This window comes from Uloborus diversus, chromosome 2, assembly GCF_026930045.1.
Source record: "Uloborus diversus isolate 005 chromosome 2, Udiv.v.3.1, whole genome shotgun sequence".
Lineage (NCBI taxonomy): Eukaryota > Metazoa > Arthropoda > Arachnida > Araneae > Uloboridae > Uloborus > Uloborus diversus.
The window spans coordinates 141025826-141041837 of record NC_072732.1 but is presented as its reverse complement, the minus strand read 5'-3'; the positions used below and the strand labels follow the sequence as shown (position 1 = coordinate 141041837).

The following is a 16012-nucleotide window of genomic DNA, read 5'->3' as shown; positions in this document are numbered from 1 at the left end:
ATAGATTTTTTATAGATGTATATTTCAATCAATCGTGAAATTTTTCAAAAATATTCTTCCTCCGAGCAAATTTTAAAGAGGTGCAAAAAAAAAAAGTAACAAAAATCCTCATGATGATATGAAATCAAACATTGATTTTTGAATATTTTGTATGAAGTAATAGATTCAGTTTCGAATGAAATTAACACAAGTTTTGATGATAATTATTTTTCTGTATGGTTGGCTGGGATTATGGTTGTTTGGATTGGATTTTGAAAACGAAAAATAAAATGTTTCAACTGTGAGTAAAATTTTTAGCGTGAGGCAAGAAAAATTATAAGCAATATACCGACAGAATAGTTTTCACATCCAGAGACTGCAGTTTCGTCCTTGTTATGGACTCATCAGTCTGGAATAGTGAATAACAGAGCTGGAGGCAGATGATATCTCATTGAAGCTGAGAGCACCGACATGACTAGATTATTCAATGATGAAAAGTTTAAGCCCCTCACAGTTTTTGAAGTAGCCTGGGTGATTTTGAAGAGCAAGGTATAAACAGTGTTTTCATACAAAACTTTGTGTTACTTCAATTATTTTTTAACTATTACAATCAGTTCATCTAGTAGAGAAAAATTTTTTTTATGTCTCAGGAGGTTAGAGAAATATTTTCGAAGCACAAAGGGAATTTTTTTTTTTTTTTTTTCCATTTAGCTGAACTGACAAAACAGCACGACATTGGGCAATGATAGATTAGTAACACGATTCCCTACTCTTCCGAATTCCAAAAATCAAGCATTATAACTTTTCCAAAACATATAAAAAATTTAGTAGCGAGAAGTTTTGTATGATAACTTTTAAGTCAATGAATCAAAATTTTAATTGTTTCTAAACACTAATTTTATTCATACTAAACCGATTTTATGACAACTTCTTGTTAGCTAATGTGTGTTTGGTTTTGCTTTGGGGTTATACATATTTAAGAAACTTGACCCCCCAAATGAAATGGTGAAATGCAGCCCCTGTGTCAACATGAATATAACTGGTCCGCAAACAACATCACTGGTCTGCTTAAAATTTAACACTAAATATGTTTGTATTGAAACTTATTCACACTTTACCATTCATACCTTATTTCTAATATAAGTGTTTCATCTTTAGCTAACTGATTAGACATTAACAGTAAATTTTAACCATAAATGAATATTTCTACAAGTGGTTTGTATATATTATATATGTGTATATTTAAATGCACAAAATGTACTGCAAATAAAGTTCAAAATTTTAAACATTGATATTAAATTACAATGTGAAACAAATAAGCAAAAGGTGAAAAAAAATCTACTGATGAAGATTTTTTAATATACCTAAAGTTTCAAAACTTTTATTTGGCAAAGTGTGGCAATAAACATTTAAATCTGGTATCTTAAACAGCAAAGTTTATAGTCCAATTAATAAACCAATTTCATTAAGCAACCCTTAAAATTGGCTACAAAAATTTGAGAATTTAATTTTACCTTTTTTACTCAGTTTCAGGACATTACGAAAATGTGACGTTGAAAAGTAAGAAAACATGTTTCTTTTATCTGCAAAAAAGTCCAGTATTGATCATAAATGTAACAAACTAAAATTACTTATACCCCCTTTAACTCTGCCTTGCTGCAAAGTATACATTTTACAGGAACATTAAATACTAAAAATTGGTTTATTGGTAACCTTTTATTTAACTCAATTTTAGTATTATTGTAATCATACATAAATAGGCACTTTAAGTAACAAGAACTTTTCAATATAAACAATTTAAAATTTTAAAATACCTTTCATAAACTGATATGGTACATCAACACAAGTGTTTCTCATTCCATAAGGATCTTGCACTCCATTTGATAGAGGACTTGGATGACTTGCAGGCCAAAATTTAGATTTGTTATCATAGCTGCAAAAATGATCAATAAAAAAATTTTTTCAAAAAAAGGAGAAAATAAAGGACTTAATGTAACGGCACCAGTAACAGACATGCTTAGACATCACCATCAGGTTAACTCAATTTTCTAAGAGTTTAAATGTACTTAGATTTTTAAACTATTTTTCTCTCGTGCAACTACATCTCGGCAGCTTCTGGATCGTCTGAATTAGTTAATTCTATTTTATTTGCTCAATTTCGAAAAAAAATCCGACTCCCAGTAATAGACACAAAAAAATCTGATGATACTCAGTAACAGACAGAATGAAGAAAGGATAAGTATTAGACAAAACTTTCTTTTTCTCTTCAAAATGTGCAAAAGTTCAATATTTTTAGAACTAAAGCCTTATATCAAATTCAAATGAACATGAAACACCAGCTGATCTTGTGGTGGATGTTCATGACTTTCCACCACTGCCTTGTAAATACCAAGTGGCTGATAAAATTCACTCTGATAGCAATAGATGGTTGCCCCAAAGCAGAATACTACTAACTTTACGGCGTACGTCGCAGAACAGATGCCTGAGCTGCAGAACAATTCTGTTCAAATGTGAGACAAAAACTGACAAATTTTCTGCAACAATTCTGCAAATTTCAGTGAAATTTCTGAAAAAACAGCGATTCAGAAAATCTGCAAAAACCACAATGCAGAAAATCTGCAGAAACCGCAATGCAGAAAATCTGCAGAAATCGCAATGCAGAAAATCTGCAGAAATCGCAGAGCAGAAAATCTGCAGAAACCGCGGTGCAGAAATTCTGTAAAACCTGCGGTGCAGAAATTTTGCAAAAACCGCAGTGCCAAAAATCTGCAAAAACTGCAGTGCCGAAAATATTTTCTACAAATATCTTCCAGAAATTCTGAAAATTTCTTAAAATTAGAAAATCTAAAATTCTTGCAAATTACGATAATTTGGCGGAAAGCTCGCGATGTTGAATTCGATAAGTCCTTTGTAGGACTTTCCCAAACGATCTTCATCTACTGCAATTTCTGCCATACACGTATGTTTTGGAAACATCCCAACATTGAAACACATACATTGCCTGGAATTGAGCATCTTGTTTGAGATTTCAATCCCTTTGCATCCAGAAAATATTTCAACTATTTAGAAATTTTAAAAGAAGAAGTGTTTTATGCAACCCGAACTCGACTCATTTTCCTTATTATGTATTTCAGTAATTTCTTTACTTAGTAACATTATTTTAATTGCTCCTTTATGACATGAAAAATAAGCTTTAAAAAATGTGGTTTGACACTTGGGTTCGGATTTTTATAAAATTTTGTATCTTTGCTCTTTCTATGCATTTTAGAAAGCATATAAACTATTTTGGGAGAATCTCAATCGGTTTAGGTTTGACACCTTGTTCAGGTTTTTTTGATTAGATAGTTTTCATGATCAACTAATTTTCCAAATTCAGTGCTCTTCAATTAGTCATTTAGTTGAAAGCTGTGATGTTTTCGAAAATATCTCATTTCCACAGAAATAAATAGCAACTGTCCAGTAAAGAAAAATGAACTCCTATATGAAACAATATTGATTTTTGGCACCCAATTTGTAGAAAATGTCACAATTTTTTCGCGTACAATGCTTGAAGCGGAACAATTTTGGTCAAATGATTTTACTTTGCAAAACATCATAAAGTATTCTGCTTTGGGGGAAGGTTGCACTGTATTCATGGGCCACAGCAACATCAGTTTAATCTGCCTAAAATTCTTATTATTTAAATCCCAAACTTATGACTGTTACTGGAGCCGTTACTCTATAACATATCTTACAATGGAGGAGAAAAAACAAAATATAATCACAATGCAAAATTCCTAGAACACATTGGCAAGTTTTGAGAATAAAGCAAATACTAGCCTATGATCATTTCTTTTGGCACTTTTAACTTCCACCTGATGACCACAAATATTTTCCTCTGTTATCTCCCGAAGAACTCGGTCAGCATCATTCTTGTACTTAAATTTTACAATTCTAAAAATAAAAAAAAAATCACCAAGGTGAGATAAAAAAATTTTAATTCACTTGAATTTTTGATATAAATATCTATAACTTATTTCAAATTTAACTTTACATTCAGAGAACACTTCTTTTAGGTGACAATTTGTAACACTAAAAAACTCATAAATACGAAAATAATGCAAAAAAGCAGCAGATGAAATACTTTAATTTAAGTAGACTTTTCTTTTTGTAAATCTAAAATGGATGTGAAAACATAATATGAAGAAGAAATGTAAAACTTTACCAAAATGAATTTTCAAACATCAAGAAAAAGACTACCTACTGTATAACAAATAATAAACTCTTAATTGGTGGGGAAAAAATAAAGGCTTACTCACAGTAAAACTTTTAACAAAAAAAAAAAAAAAATTAAAAAGACTTTTCTTCTACTAAGAAACTTATTACCAGACACCATCATGACGCCTAGATTCAAATTCCTATTTTTAACACTGGTAAAGATCAGGAGTAGAAAAATGAAAAAAAGAAAATTTATTTAAAAAAAAATTAATTACATTTCAAAAAGGCGTAAGATAGTCAACATTAACAATTTAATTATGGATGTGATAATTAGACCTTTCGGATTAATTGAAAAACAATGAAAACCTATGTTATAGCCGTCACGGAACTTTCTTACATTTTATTTATGAGTAAACTTACTTATTATTAGGCTCTTACTTATGATCGTTTCAACTTGGTTTTGCTATTGCAAAAGCAGAACCAAAGCATGAAAACTGAAGAATCACTTTAAAAGCCCTGCTTGAAATACTAACACTTTGTTAAAAAATAGAAGATAGCACAGTTAAAGATATTAAATCATTGCAATTTCTCAGGTCATTTGCACACAATTAAATTGCATGAAAAGTTTTCTTGGGGCAATGGTGCGTAAAAACATTTTAATGTGATGAATCGGAGCTTGCAAAAATCCCATTTAATTGAGCTGCATAACTCGTGCAAAATATGAACACAACAATAGATTCAGTAGGTATGATATTCTATTTTTAAGCTTGTTATTTTACATTTTGCTATTGGGGCAGTTCTGAAAAGGTGGGAGCAAACACAGACCTCAACTTTGAAGCTTTAGGGGCTATTCATTAATTACATAAGGGTTTCAAGGGGGACAGGGGTTGGAAAATCTCTACATACCCTTACTTCGGGGGGGGGGGGGGGGGGTTCAAACCCATTTTTACGTAATATTTTCCAAGTCTATATTTTTACATTAGAAATTGCACAGTCAAGTGGTTTGACAGGTATTATATTTTATTTGCTTCTGGGAAATAAAAAACATATTAGGTTGAGCTGTTTTTTATTTGTTTAACAAAGAATGAATATTATAAAATGTAATAAAATAATCGCACTATGTATGGCATGTTTTCTTTTTAATTAGCATTGCATCATTTTCAAAAAAATGTTGAGAAAACATTCAGTCTAGATTCCAACTTTTTAGCAAATATTTCTTTACACAAAAAGGTTTAATTTAATAATTTAGTGAATATAATTTTGATTCCAGTGATGTAAGATTCGTTACTTTACTATCTTGAAAAACGAAATGGAATCTTTCACAAGAAGGGGGAGGGGTTTGTAAAATCTTATGTTCCCTTACATGGGGGGAGGGGGGGGGGGTCAAAAATTTGCCAAAATTACGTAATTAATGAATGGCCCCTTACCAAATAACTCATTTTAATTAACTCAAAAATTTGAGTTGAATTATAATACTGTATAGAGACAAGAATTGACATAAATTATGCAAAAAAATGCTCTCCAAATACCCTTTAAAAAATATTTTCTGTGCTAAAAGGCAAAATTTTGGACATTCAAAACGTTAACTGAGCAAATGTGAAATCAAAAAAAAAAAAAATTTTTAGTTTCCATACATTTCAAAAAAAATTAAGGGTATAAATCTCAAATTGAATAATTTTTTGATATTTTTTTCTAAAAATTACAAAAGTAAAGACATATTATTTATTTTGTAAACGATTTTAGAAAAAAAGGAAGTTGGAAGTTTGATGTATGTCCAAAAGTTATGATCTGGACAATGCTACTATTTGAGAACTAAATATATGATTTACATGTTTTAAAGGTATTTTTCGATCCTCAAAATCAGTTTTTAATTATTTTAAAGTGTTTTTATATGTTTTTATGCAGTATCTTTGAAGCAAAATCATTTTTCTTAAACCTATATGTGAGATGTCCAAATTGCGTTACAGTCTAGATGCCGATAATTCTGTCCATTTATTCATTATTATAAATGATCTTCTGTCTGGTAACCTTAATAAAAAAAGTTATTATAATGTCAATTTCTTTAATCCGTTGGTATTTTGCACAATTAATATGTTATGCATTGAACATTACATTATAACAGTAGAAACACAAGTTTCGATCGTAACAAACGTATTTAAGTAAACAAAACAGAGTCAGCTCATAACTCTGCAACATTACAAACATGATTATGTTATTTTGCTGATATTTTGGATAAAATGTTTTCAAATTATGAAAACAAATTGATATCTAAACAGCGATTATTTAATAAACAATTCTTCAATGTTCTAATATTTAGATATTTCTCTCTTTGCACAAAAATCGCCAAGCAAACCCAAATTGGCAACAACTCAACTCACAGCGTACGATAAGCAAAGGGTTACCAGCAGGGAATTCCGGTTTTTGCCACCACAGTCAGTTTTTGCAACTTTATCGCCTGCGCTGGCAAAATGGATGCGGGGGGGGGGGGGGGGGGGTTCAGATTCTATGAAATCATAACAAAATTTTATTACTTAAAGACCAGTAAATAAAATCATTCAAGTATTTCATAAATCCTCTATTTTTCATTGCAGAATTTAAAAATAGATACAATTTTCATTGGAAAAGTTCAAAAACTGAAACTTACATTATGATGATGTCTAAAATATGTTATCTACAGACAGATCATCAAATTTGCTATTTATTAATTTTTATAAATACTTGCTGTATTTTTATGTTTGTATGGGCAGTTCTCAAAAGGTGGGAACAAAACTTTGAGCAATTTAAAAAATTTTCAATTTTGACATCAATTTTGCTTTTATTCTATAGTATGCATACCTAGAACACAATATATGAACATGAAAAGACAGCAGGTATTTGTAAAAATTGTTAATTAGCAAATTAAATCAGCAGTCTGTAGGTAACAGATTTTGGACATTGTTGTTCTGTAGGTAACGGATTTTGGACATCATCATAATGTAAGTTTCACCATTTTTGACAATTTGTTAATCTGATTTTTAACATTTCCAATGAAAATTTTATTTACTACTTTTTGAATTTTGAAATTTAATAATAAAGAGGATATTAATGAAGTACTTGAATGGCTATACATACTGCTCTTTACATATAATAAAGTTTTGGAATGATTTTGAAGAAGTTGATGAAAGGTAAAAAAATGCTTCAAATTAAAAATAATAGAAATATAAAAAGTGACATCATCAGTTTTAATAATAAATATTTTTTCTAATGTCATAAGAATTAAAACGATGTCTAAAAAAAATTATTGAAAAAAGAAATTCGTATTTCTATTTGGAGATCGTTAAATTTTGTTTCCAAAAGAAAGAAGAGAAAAAAAGATTCTAAAATAATAAAAGCGGGGGAAAAAAATGCTAGCGCAGGTGATAACATCGCCAAAACTGGTGCTGCTGACGATAAACTACATTTGTCAAACTGGAATTCCCCTCTGGTAACCTTTAGCTTATCGTATACTGTGTTGTCGCTAACGGAGGTTTGCTTGGCGATTTTAGCGCAAAATAGCTTTCGTTGCGATCATAACCAGCCATGTTTCCACTGTAATTTATGTATTGTTCAATGTGTAACGTATTAATTATGCAAAATACTGATGGATTAAAGAAGATAACATTATAATAACCTTTTTATTGAGGTTAAAAGACAGTGGATCATCTAAAAATTATGAATAAACGGACAGAATTATCGGCGTCAAGATCGTAACACCATTTGGACATCTCGCATGTATGTTTAAGAAAAATTATTTTTCTTCTAATATACTGCATAAAAGCTTATGAAAACACTTTTAAACAATTAAAAATTGATTCTGAGGATCGATAAATACTTTTAAAACGAAAACATCATATACTTAGTTCTCAAAAAATAGCATTGTAAAGATCATAACTTTTGGACATACATAAAATTTCAAACTTACTTTTTTCTAAAATCGTTTACAAAGTAAATAATCTGTCTTTACTTTTGTTATTTGTGTAAAATATTAACAAAAAATTATTCAGTGTAAGATTCATGCCTTTAATTTTTTTTTTTTGAAACGTATGGAAATAATAAAAAAAATTTTTAATGGTACATTTGCTCAGTTAACGTTTTGGTATGTCCAAAATTGTGCCTTTTAGCAAAGAAAATATTTTTTAAGGGCATTTGAAGAGCATTTTTTCAAAAATTTATGGCAATTCTTGTCTCTACACAGTATTATAATTTAACTCAAAAACTTTTGAGTTAATTAAAATGAAAGTTATTTGGTGTTGAAGCTTCAAAGTTGAGGTCTGTGTTTGTTCCCACCTTTTGAGAACTGCCCGTATATGATGTTCTTGGTGTCCATGCTATGCAATAAAACAAAATTGTTGTCAAGTTTCAAAATTTTAAAAATTGCTCAGAGTCAACTTTTTTGTTCCCACCTACTACCCATTTATAAATTAGGATTTTGTTTGTAAGCATTACTTGGCATTCAATTCTTGATTAATTTAATGTTGACTAATAGGGAAGTTGCAACCTATTAAATGTTCATATTTTGGCTATGGGATAATGTTAATTAACCCTCAAAACTAAAAAATTCACCATCGCCGAATTTTAAAACACCGTGGTTGGTTTTTAATGAATTTTTAAAAATCCACGCGCAAAAGTGCGCGCTTCTGAAACGTCACGAGCCTACGTCACAGGGCGCGAATGGGCAGCCTTCTGCCGAAGATCCATTGTTTTCGTTAGGAACATTTTGAGCGCTCTCATATTTTTATTTTTTAGAAATTCAATAATCTTTTTGAACACACTATGGAGACCGGATTCGTTAAAGCACAATCTAAATAATCTTCCTCAAGTAACACCAATGAGATATTCGAATATTTTCGAGAGGATGAGAGGTTTAATGTTCCAGAAACACGAGGAGTTAAATGTGAGGAGAAAGCCTTTTACGTTTCGTCTTCGAAGTCGAATGCGTGACCTTCGCTTCTCCCCTATCGGAAGAGGGGATGATGTCACTTCCTATGCCATTTGACGTCACAAGAGCTTGAACTTTAAAAATTTAAAAAAACTACTTATCGTATCGCAAAAATTTTTTCACCTATGATGTTCATACATGTTACTCTATCATATAAAAATAAAATTGAAAAGTCGAAAACTTCCCTATTTGCAGATAATTTTCGGAATTTTAAAATCTTTGCAGTAAATGCACAAACTATTTTAAAATATTCTACTACTTAGGGTCTTAACATTGACAAAACATCCTAGGATATGTAACATGTGCCTATGCAGATTAACATGCTTTACAGGGCATGCAAAAGTTTAAAAGAGACTTATTAAGCTGTTTGATATACATACCTGCCACATAGTTCAAAACATTAACACACTGATCTTAAAGTATAAACAATTCTTACAAAAAATATTCAAAAACAATAAACTACATAGATACCCATATCCATATTCTCCCTTTTCATATCTACGTAGAACATCTACAACAACTCCATATTTTACAAAAACCTGTCTTATGTCTTCCTGCAAAAAAAAAAGAAGATTTAACATCCGAGAAAAATCTGATAAAACAAGAATAATACAGTAAAATCTCATTAGCAAACATTAACATGACCAAATAAGTGTTCATTTCCTATTTCATTGACATTACATTGCAGCGGTCGATTCAGATGCAAATTGGGTCAGCCTTGCAGCCTCTTCACTGAACTTTAATCCTAAATGTGACCACTTAACAAAATTTCATACCTTAAAATTAGACCATTCACAAAATTTTATTTGTAAAAACAGTTCCTTTCATCTCTTTCAAGCTCAACCAATTCACCTTAAAGCAAAAAATCAAGTAAAAAAAAAAAACCTGCAGCTGATTTTCCACTGAATGTTACAAATCTCACTGCCTGCCATTACAACCCCCTTTCCAGAATCATTTAACATAGGCAGGACAATATCAAAAAAATTCCTGAACATTTACTGAAAATTTTGTAATGCATAAATTAATGAGGCTTAATTAATGAGTATTTAATGATATTTTTCTCCAAAATGTTCATTTAAAAATATTTCACTTTAAAAAATTGCCAATAAATATCACATAAAAACTTCCTAAACAGTTGGTAGAGTTATGAAAGGAAATTCACAACACAACCAAGACTGATTTCAGTTCCATTTTTAACTCAAAGAAATGTTATTAAATGTGCAATATTAGGTGAAAAAAAAAAAAAAGCTTTAATTTTTTTAATGGTTTTTGCAAATCAGTTTACATGATGGTTTAACCAGGGGTCTGTCCAGGATTTTTCACAGGGTCCGTTTTTTGTGAAAAATCAAATAATTTTGTGAAAAATGAATTAATTTTGTGAAAAATTTCGCAAAAAAAATTTTTTTTTTTGTTAAAACGAAATTTTAGAATTTAGAGGTGGCACAAACTGCATCAATTAAACTTAAAGTTGAGTGTTTTCCTCTTCTACGTCGAGAAAATCATTCTGGATTTTTTTTCTGATATTTGGCGGGGGGGGGAGCATCGCTCTTTCAAGTATCAATATTTATCTACCATTCTGCATTATGTTAAATTATACTAGATATATTTCTGTACAGTACTTAAAATAATTGCAACAAAAGTATAAATAAATAAAATAAAATTCAGAATAGGGTTCAGCATTCAACTTTTTGACCCAAGACACTCTTAAAAAGCACAGAATTTCGTTTAAAACTTATAAACTCCGTGATTTTAACAAAAATAAAAAGATATTTCAATTGTTTACCTCTTAACAAAGCGTAATGATCATTAAAAATTCGAAAAATCGGATTCCCATAGCGGATGCAAAGAGATCGCAATTCTCAAGGTGAAGGCATCAAAAGTATAAAAACGGCTTGTAAAAGAAATATTTTTGATAAAATTATTTTTAAATTGCATTTTAGAGTCCTATGATAAACATATCATTAATATCTGTGGACACAGTTGACACAAAAAATAAAATAAAATCAACCATCTATTTAGCATTTTAATTTTTGACTCATAACAGAAAATGGAATTTTGCTTTAAAAACTTGAAATGAGAGTTCTAACAGAAATAAAGAGACTTTTCATTTATTTGAATCCTAATAAAGCGAAGTTAGCTTGAAAAAGGAACAAAATATGATTCTCATATCGGATGTTAAAAGATTGCATTTTTCAAAATGTAGACATCTAAAGAAAAAAAAACTGTAATTAAAAGAGTTTATTTAAAGTTAATCATCCTTGTCAGCGTCGAAAAATCAAAACCCATATAATTTTTTCCCAAAATAACAATTAAACATAGCACCGCACCCACCGTAAAAACGCAAATATTGACAAGCTGGCAAAATGATGAGAATATTTTCTAATCAAGTCATTATAAAGGTTCAACGCCAGACGCTAAGTGGTGATAATTTTGAAGTTGGTAACACTATCTGAAGCGATCATATTTTTTCCTCACCCTTACTATCCCTTTGCAGTTCTAAGTTCATTTCGCAGATATATATTATTATTGTTTATTAAATCATGAGTGGAGAAAAGAAAAGTGCTTACCAATGCCTTTTCAGAAAAGTGTACAAAAACTCCGCTGCTAATTAGCTGTGATAAAACAACCATTGTATTTATTTGGCAGTAGCAATTATTTATTGCTTGCAGGAGCATCCCAAGAGTGCCGTTTTTTTTTTTTTTTTTTTTTTCCAAAATTAGCCGATTTTGTATAAGCTGATCCCTCTAATTTGACTTAAAGGGGCAAGGTATTTTTGACATTATGTAGAGTCCGTAACGTGACCTTTTTTTGCCATAACTTTTTAACTTACCGTTTGATTTACAAATCATTTTAATTTGAGCTGGTGTGTTGGTAGGAAAAGATCAAAATAAAATAATATGCTAATCAAACGGTAAGTTAAAAAGTTATGGCAAAAAAAGGTCACGTTACGGACTCTACAAAATGTCAAAAATACCTTGGAATGCCCCTTAAAAAAAGGTTCCAAAAATTATCGGTTTATACACAGAAATATGCGTTATTTTGCTTTCAGATTTGCTCTTTCAATAAACAATTTGACAGATCCGATCTTGTTTATCAGAATTTTGTGAAGGGTCCGTTTTGTTTGATCGGGATTTTGTGAAAGGTCCGTTTTGGTTGATCGGATTTTTGTGAAAGGTCCGTTTTGGTTGATCGGATTTTTGTGAAGGGTCCGTTTACGGACCCAAATATCCTCTGGCCAGACCCCTGGTTTAACAAAAATTATTTGTTAAATCATAGATTAAAGAACAAAAAAATTGATGATTAAACACTTGTATTATAAAACTTGTGCTCTATTCCTATTTTTAGTTCATATTTTTAATATAATACATTGTGTAACTACAAAAAAATTGTAATTTATTGCATTTTAAGTCAATCATTGCACTATATTTTGAACACTTTCTTTTGCACACATGCATAAATGTTGAAAAAAATGGTTTATGGGAAAAAAAATGCCTCCTGCACAAATTGAAATTTTAAATGAAGAATTTAATTTTTACTTAACTAGATTAAAATCAGCAGCATAAATAAGTTACATATATATTTATACTTGAATGTTCACATTGAATAAATAAATTAAATAGTCAAAAAATATAGTTTCTTAAAAATAGTTTTGGACACTTTCGGAGGACACAAGGGTTTTGAACAGGATGGTAAAAACCTTGCCAGCTCTGCTTTCATTTGCACACATGCAAAAACATTTGGAAATTCGCTTACTATTATCAAAAAATAAATAAACTCATGCATACAAATTGAAATTTTAATCAAGAATTCAACTTCTATGTAACTAGATTAAAATCAGTTGCATAAATAGGTTGACTGTTCTCATTGAATAAATGTTCAATATAAAACATTACTTTGATACATTTTATTCGGTTTTTGATGTTTTCTCACAGAATACAATTTTTCTTAAAATCTAGTATTCGACAGGACGGTAAAAACCAGGGTTTTTACCGTACTGCCCAAAACCTTGCCGACCCTGGTTTCTAAATAAGAACACGTGGGATATCACTTGCCTCATTCGCAAACTTTGGTAGTTTACCGATGTATATGTCGTAAGTTCTCACATTGTATTTTTCATTTTCCATTTTATTTATTGATATAACCTTCGACAAGTTGGAAGGTTTAAGTTCCGAAAAAAAATTAGACTACGCAGCAACATACACACACACACTGAAATACAAATCGAAATTTTGTTGGCGCTCTCTAATATTTGTTGTTAAAATGAAGGTACTACCGGTTGAGATGTCTTGCTCTCCGTTATGATTGTTCAGATTGGTTGCGTTCGACGACTCTGACCTGTCAACCGGTGAGTAACCGGTTACTAACCGCAGCGTTCTCTCATCGGTTGCGTTCGACAAAATTCACCGGTTTACCGGTAAGTAACTGGTTACTAACCGAATCGTTCTATGATCAACCGGTTACCACGGCGGTTACCATTCTAAGTAGTTGATTGCTTGATTGGAGCACGTGATCATTAGCTGTCACGTGATTAACTAACCGGTCGCTCTCGGTCGAGCTCGTCGAACGCAACCATCTATCGGTTACCACACCGGTTACCGTTTTAAGCTGTTGATTGGTTGATTGAAGCACGCGATCATTAGCTGTCACTTGATCGGTCAACCGGTAGCTACCGAATGAACTCGTCGAACGCAAGTATTATTCTTCCATTCCGTTGACGTTGAGCTGTTGAGCCAAGGCCAGCAGATTACAAATTATATCAACTAATAAATTAAAATAGTGAGTTTACACAAATAAGGGTAATTTCCCCACAAAAAGTGGTGTAATATGTAAACATAAAAAACTGAAACAGGTATCTCATCATACGGAAGAAATCATAAGGTAGAGACTCAAGAGACAATGAATAAAATAAGAATGGCTTTTTTCCAAGCCGGTCATTTGGACTCTCAGGGGGGGGGGGGGTCGAACATTTTAATGTGGGTTTTTTTTCGTATAAAAGGCATCGAGTACCCATTGCCCCCCCCCCCCCATACCCTAGAAGCCTGCTCTCATTGGGTACCCACAGCGGTGGATTGGCCCGCGGACCGATGCACCCTTTGAGCACCTTCTCTCCTTTTATTTTTTGCACTCAGGCCACTGCAACTTTGTTTTTATCTTTAGTTCTGTTTTTTTTTTTTTTTTTTTTTTGCCCTTGAACCTGAGCGCCTTCTTTCTCTTTTCGCCCTCGAACTTATGCGCCCTTGATCCCTGAGCGCCTTTGTTTTTGTTTTGCGCCCCCAAGCCTTGAGCGACTTTACGCCTTCTTGGGTTTTTCAGCTCTCAAAAACCTCCTTCCTTTTTTTTTATTCATTCAAACCTGTACGACTTTTTTCAATTCTTTATTTTCTTTCCTCTTTTTTTTTTTTCTTTCCGGAGCTCGAATACGCTTCCTTGCGGTGATTAACAATACAAAGGTAAAACATTCCATTCCACGTGTTTTCTTTGGGGTACATTACAGGCTTCAGACAGCAGTGATGTAATGTAATTTCATAAGAACAGAAAAGAAAGCTTCCCACAAACACGATGGAAAATTACTGTCATTCACTAAGCGTCAAAGCAAGTTATAAGTTACGGCATGCGTTTGTTTTACCTTTTTCATCCGCCATTAGACAGTGGCTGCAGCGCCCCCTTTAATTAATTGGAGTTGCGAATAAACGTCTTTGTTTTCTGTTTTTTCCCCCCGCCACACTTGCCCGATCTTTTTTTTTTTCCTTTTGCTTCAAACAGAGCTCATTCCGTTTTTCGTTTGCGCCCTCAAGCGTGTGCGCCATGTTTCGTTTTGTTTTTTAAGCTGCCTCTAATCTGTGCGCTTTTTTTTTTTTTTTTTTTTTTTTTTGCGCTTTCGAACTAGACACCTTTTTGTGTCATCGTCCGCTTTTTTTTTTTTTTTTTTGAGCAATCACGATTGCTTATTTTTCTCATTTGACAGTCCTTGACGTTGTGGTTCCTTTTTCAGCTTGGACCAGCACCACCGCCCAACGGCGGCGGCACGGCCGCTCTGGTCCTGAGCACTGTCCCCCGGAATCCACTTCTGCTGGATGGTGGCGTCCATGTCCTACACACGCATGCTCATATACCCTCGCCTACACGTGCGCGCCTTTACACACATACACAAGCACACACTTAAGCCTGCACACACACAACTATACACACATAACCACCCAGGAGGAGGGACATGCTGGGGGGGGATCCATTTCTAGAAACAATAACTCTAATGAGTAGGGTCTTGTCGCAACTCGTGATTGCAAAAAACATAATTTGAATTCAAAGTTTCAGAATTCAAGTTAGAGTTGATTGGAGGAAGAGGGTCACAGGTTTTTTTTTTTTTTTTTTTTTTTTTTTTTTTGCGCCTTTTTTTAATTTTAATTTATTTTTTTCTACTTTTCATTTATTTTGTATCTAATTTCTTTTTTTTTCTTTTTTATTTTTTTTTTTATTATTTTTTTTTTTTTTTTGCGCCGTGTCTCTCCCCTCCCCCCTTTTTGGGAGAAGACGTTTTTTTTTCCTTTTTGGGGGGGGGGGATTGAAACTAGGTATAAAATTTGAGGGAAGATGGATGAAGGAGAGGTGGTCTCAAGATTCGCCCCGTCTCGGAAAAGATCCGCCACAAAACCCAAGTGAAAAACTGGGTTCAGTGGCACAGCCGGGAAAATGTTTTTGGAGGGGGATATGCCTAGTTTTATTTCTTTTCCATTGTCAAAATGGGGGGATATATCCCGAAATCTTTTTGCATATGCCACTGCAGTGGCGTATATATGTTTTTATTTTGGAGGGGGCTCGTATAACTGAGATTAGCCCCCCCCCCCCCCGCACTTTTTTTGTAGTTTCAACTTTTGTTTTTTT

The 16012-nt window shown here is 32.1% G+C and overlaps 1 protein-coding gene across 1 annotated transcript in view; it reads right to left on the bottom strand.

The window, feature by feature from the left end:
- Positions 1-9683, bottom strand: part of LOC129216055 (serine/threonine-protein kinase 31-like) — an 85979-nt gene extending 76296 nt beyond the window's left edge. The window contains exons 1-3 of the mRNA XM_054850198.1: positions 9605-9683; positions 3799-3912; positions 1794-1912 (exon numbers count right to left, since the gene is read on the bottom strand). Of these exons, the coding sequence (XP_054706173.1) occupies positions 1794-1836 (43 nt within the window). The 5' untranslated portion in view covers positions 1837-1912; positions 3799-3912; positions 9605-9683. The remainder of the gene's footprint in view (positions 1-1793; positions 1913-3798; positions 3913-9604) is intronic.
- Positions 9684-16012: the final 6329 nt, after the last annotated feature.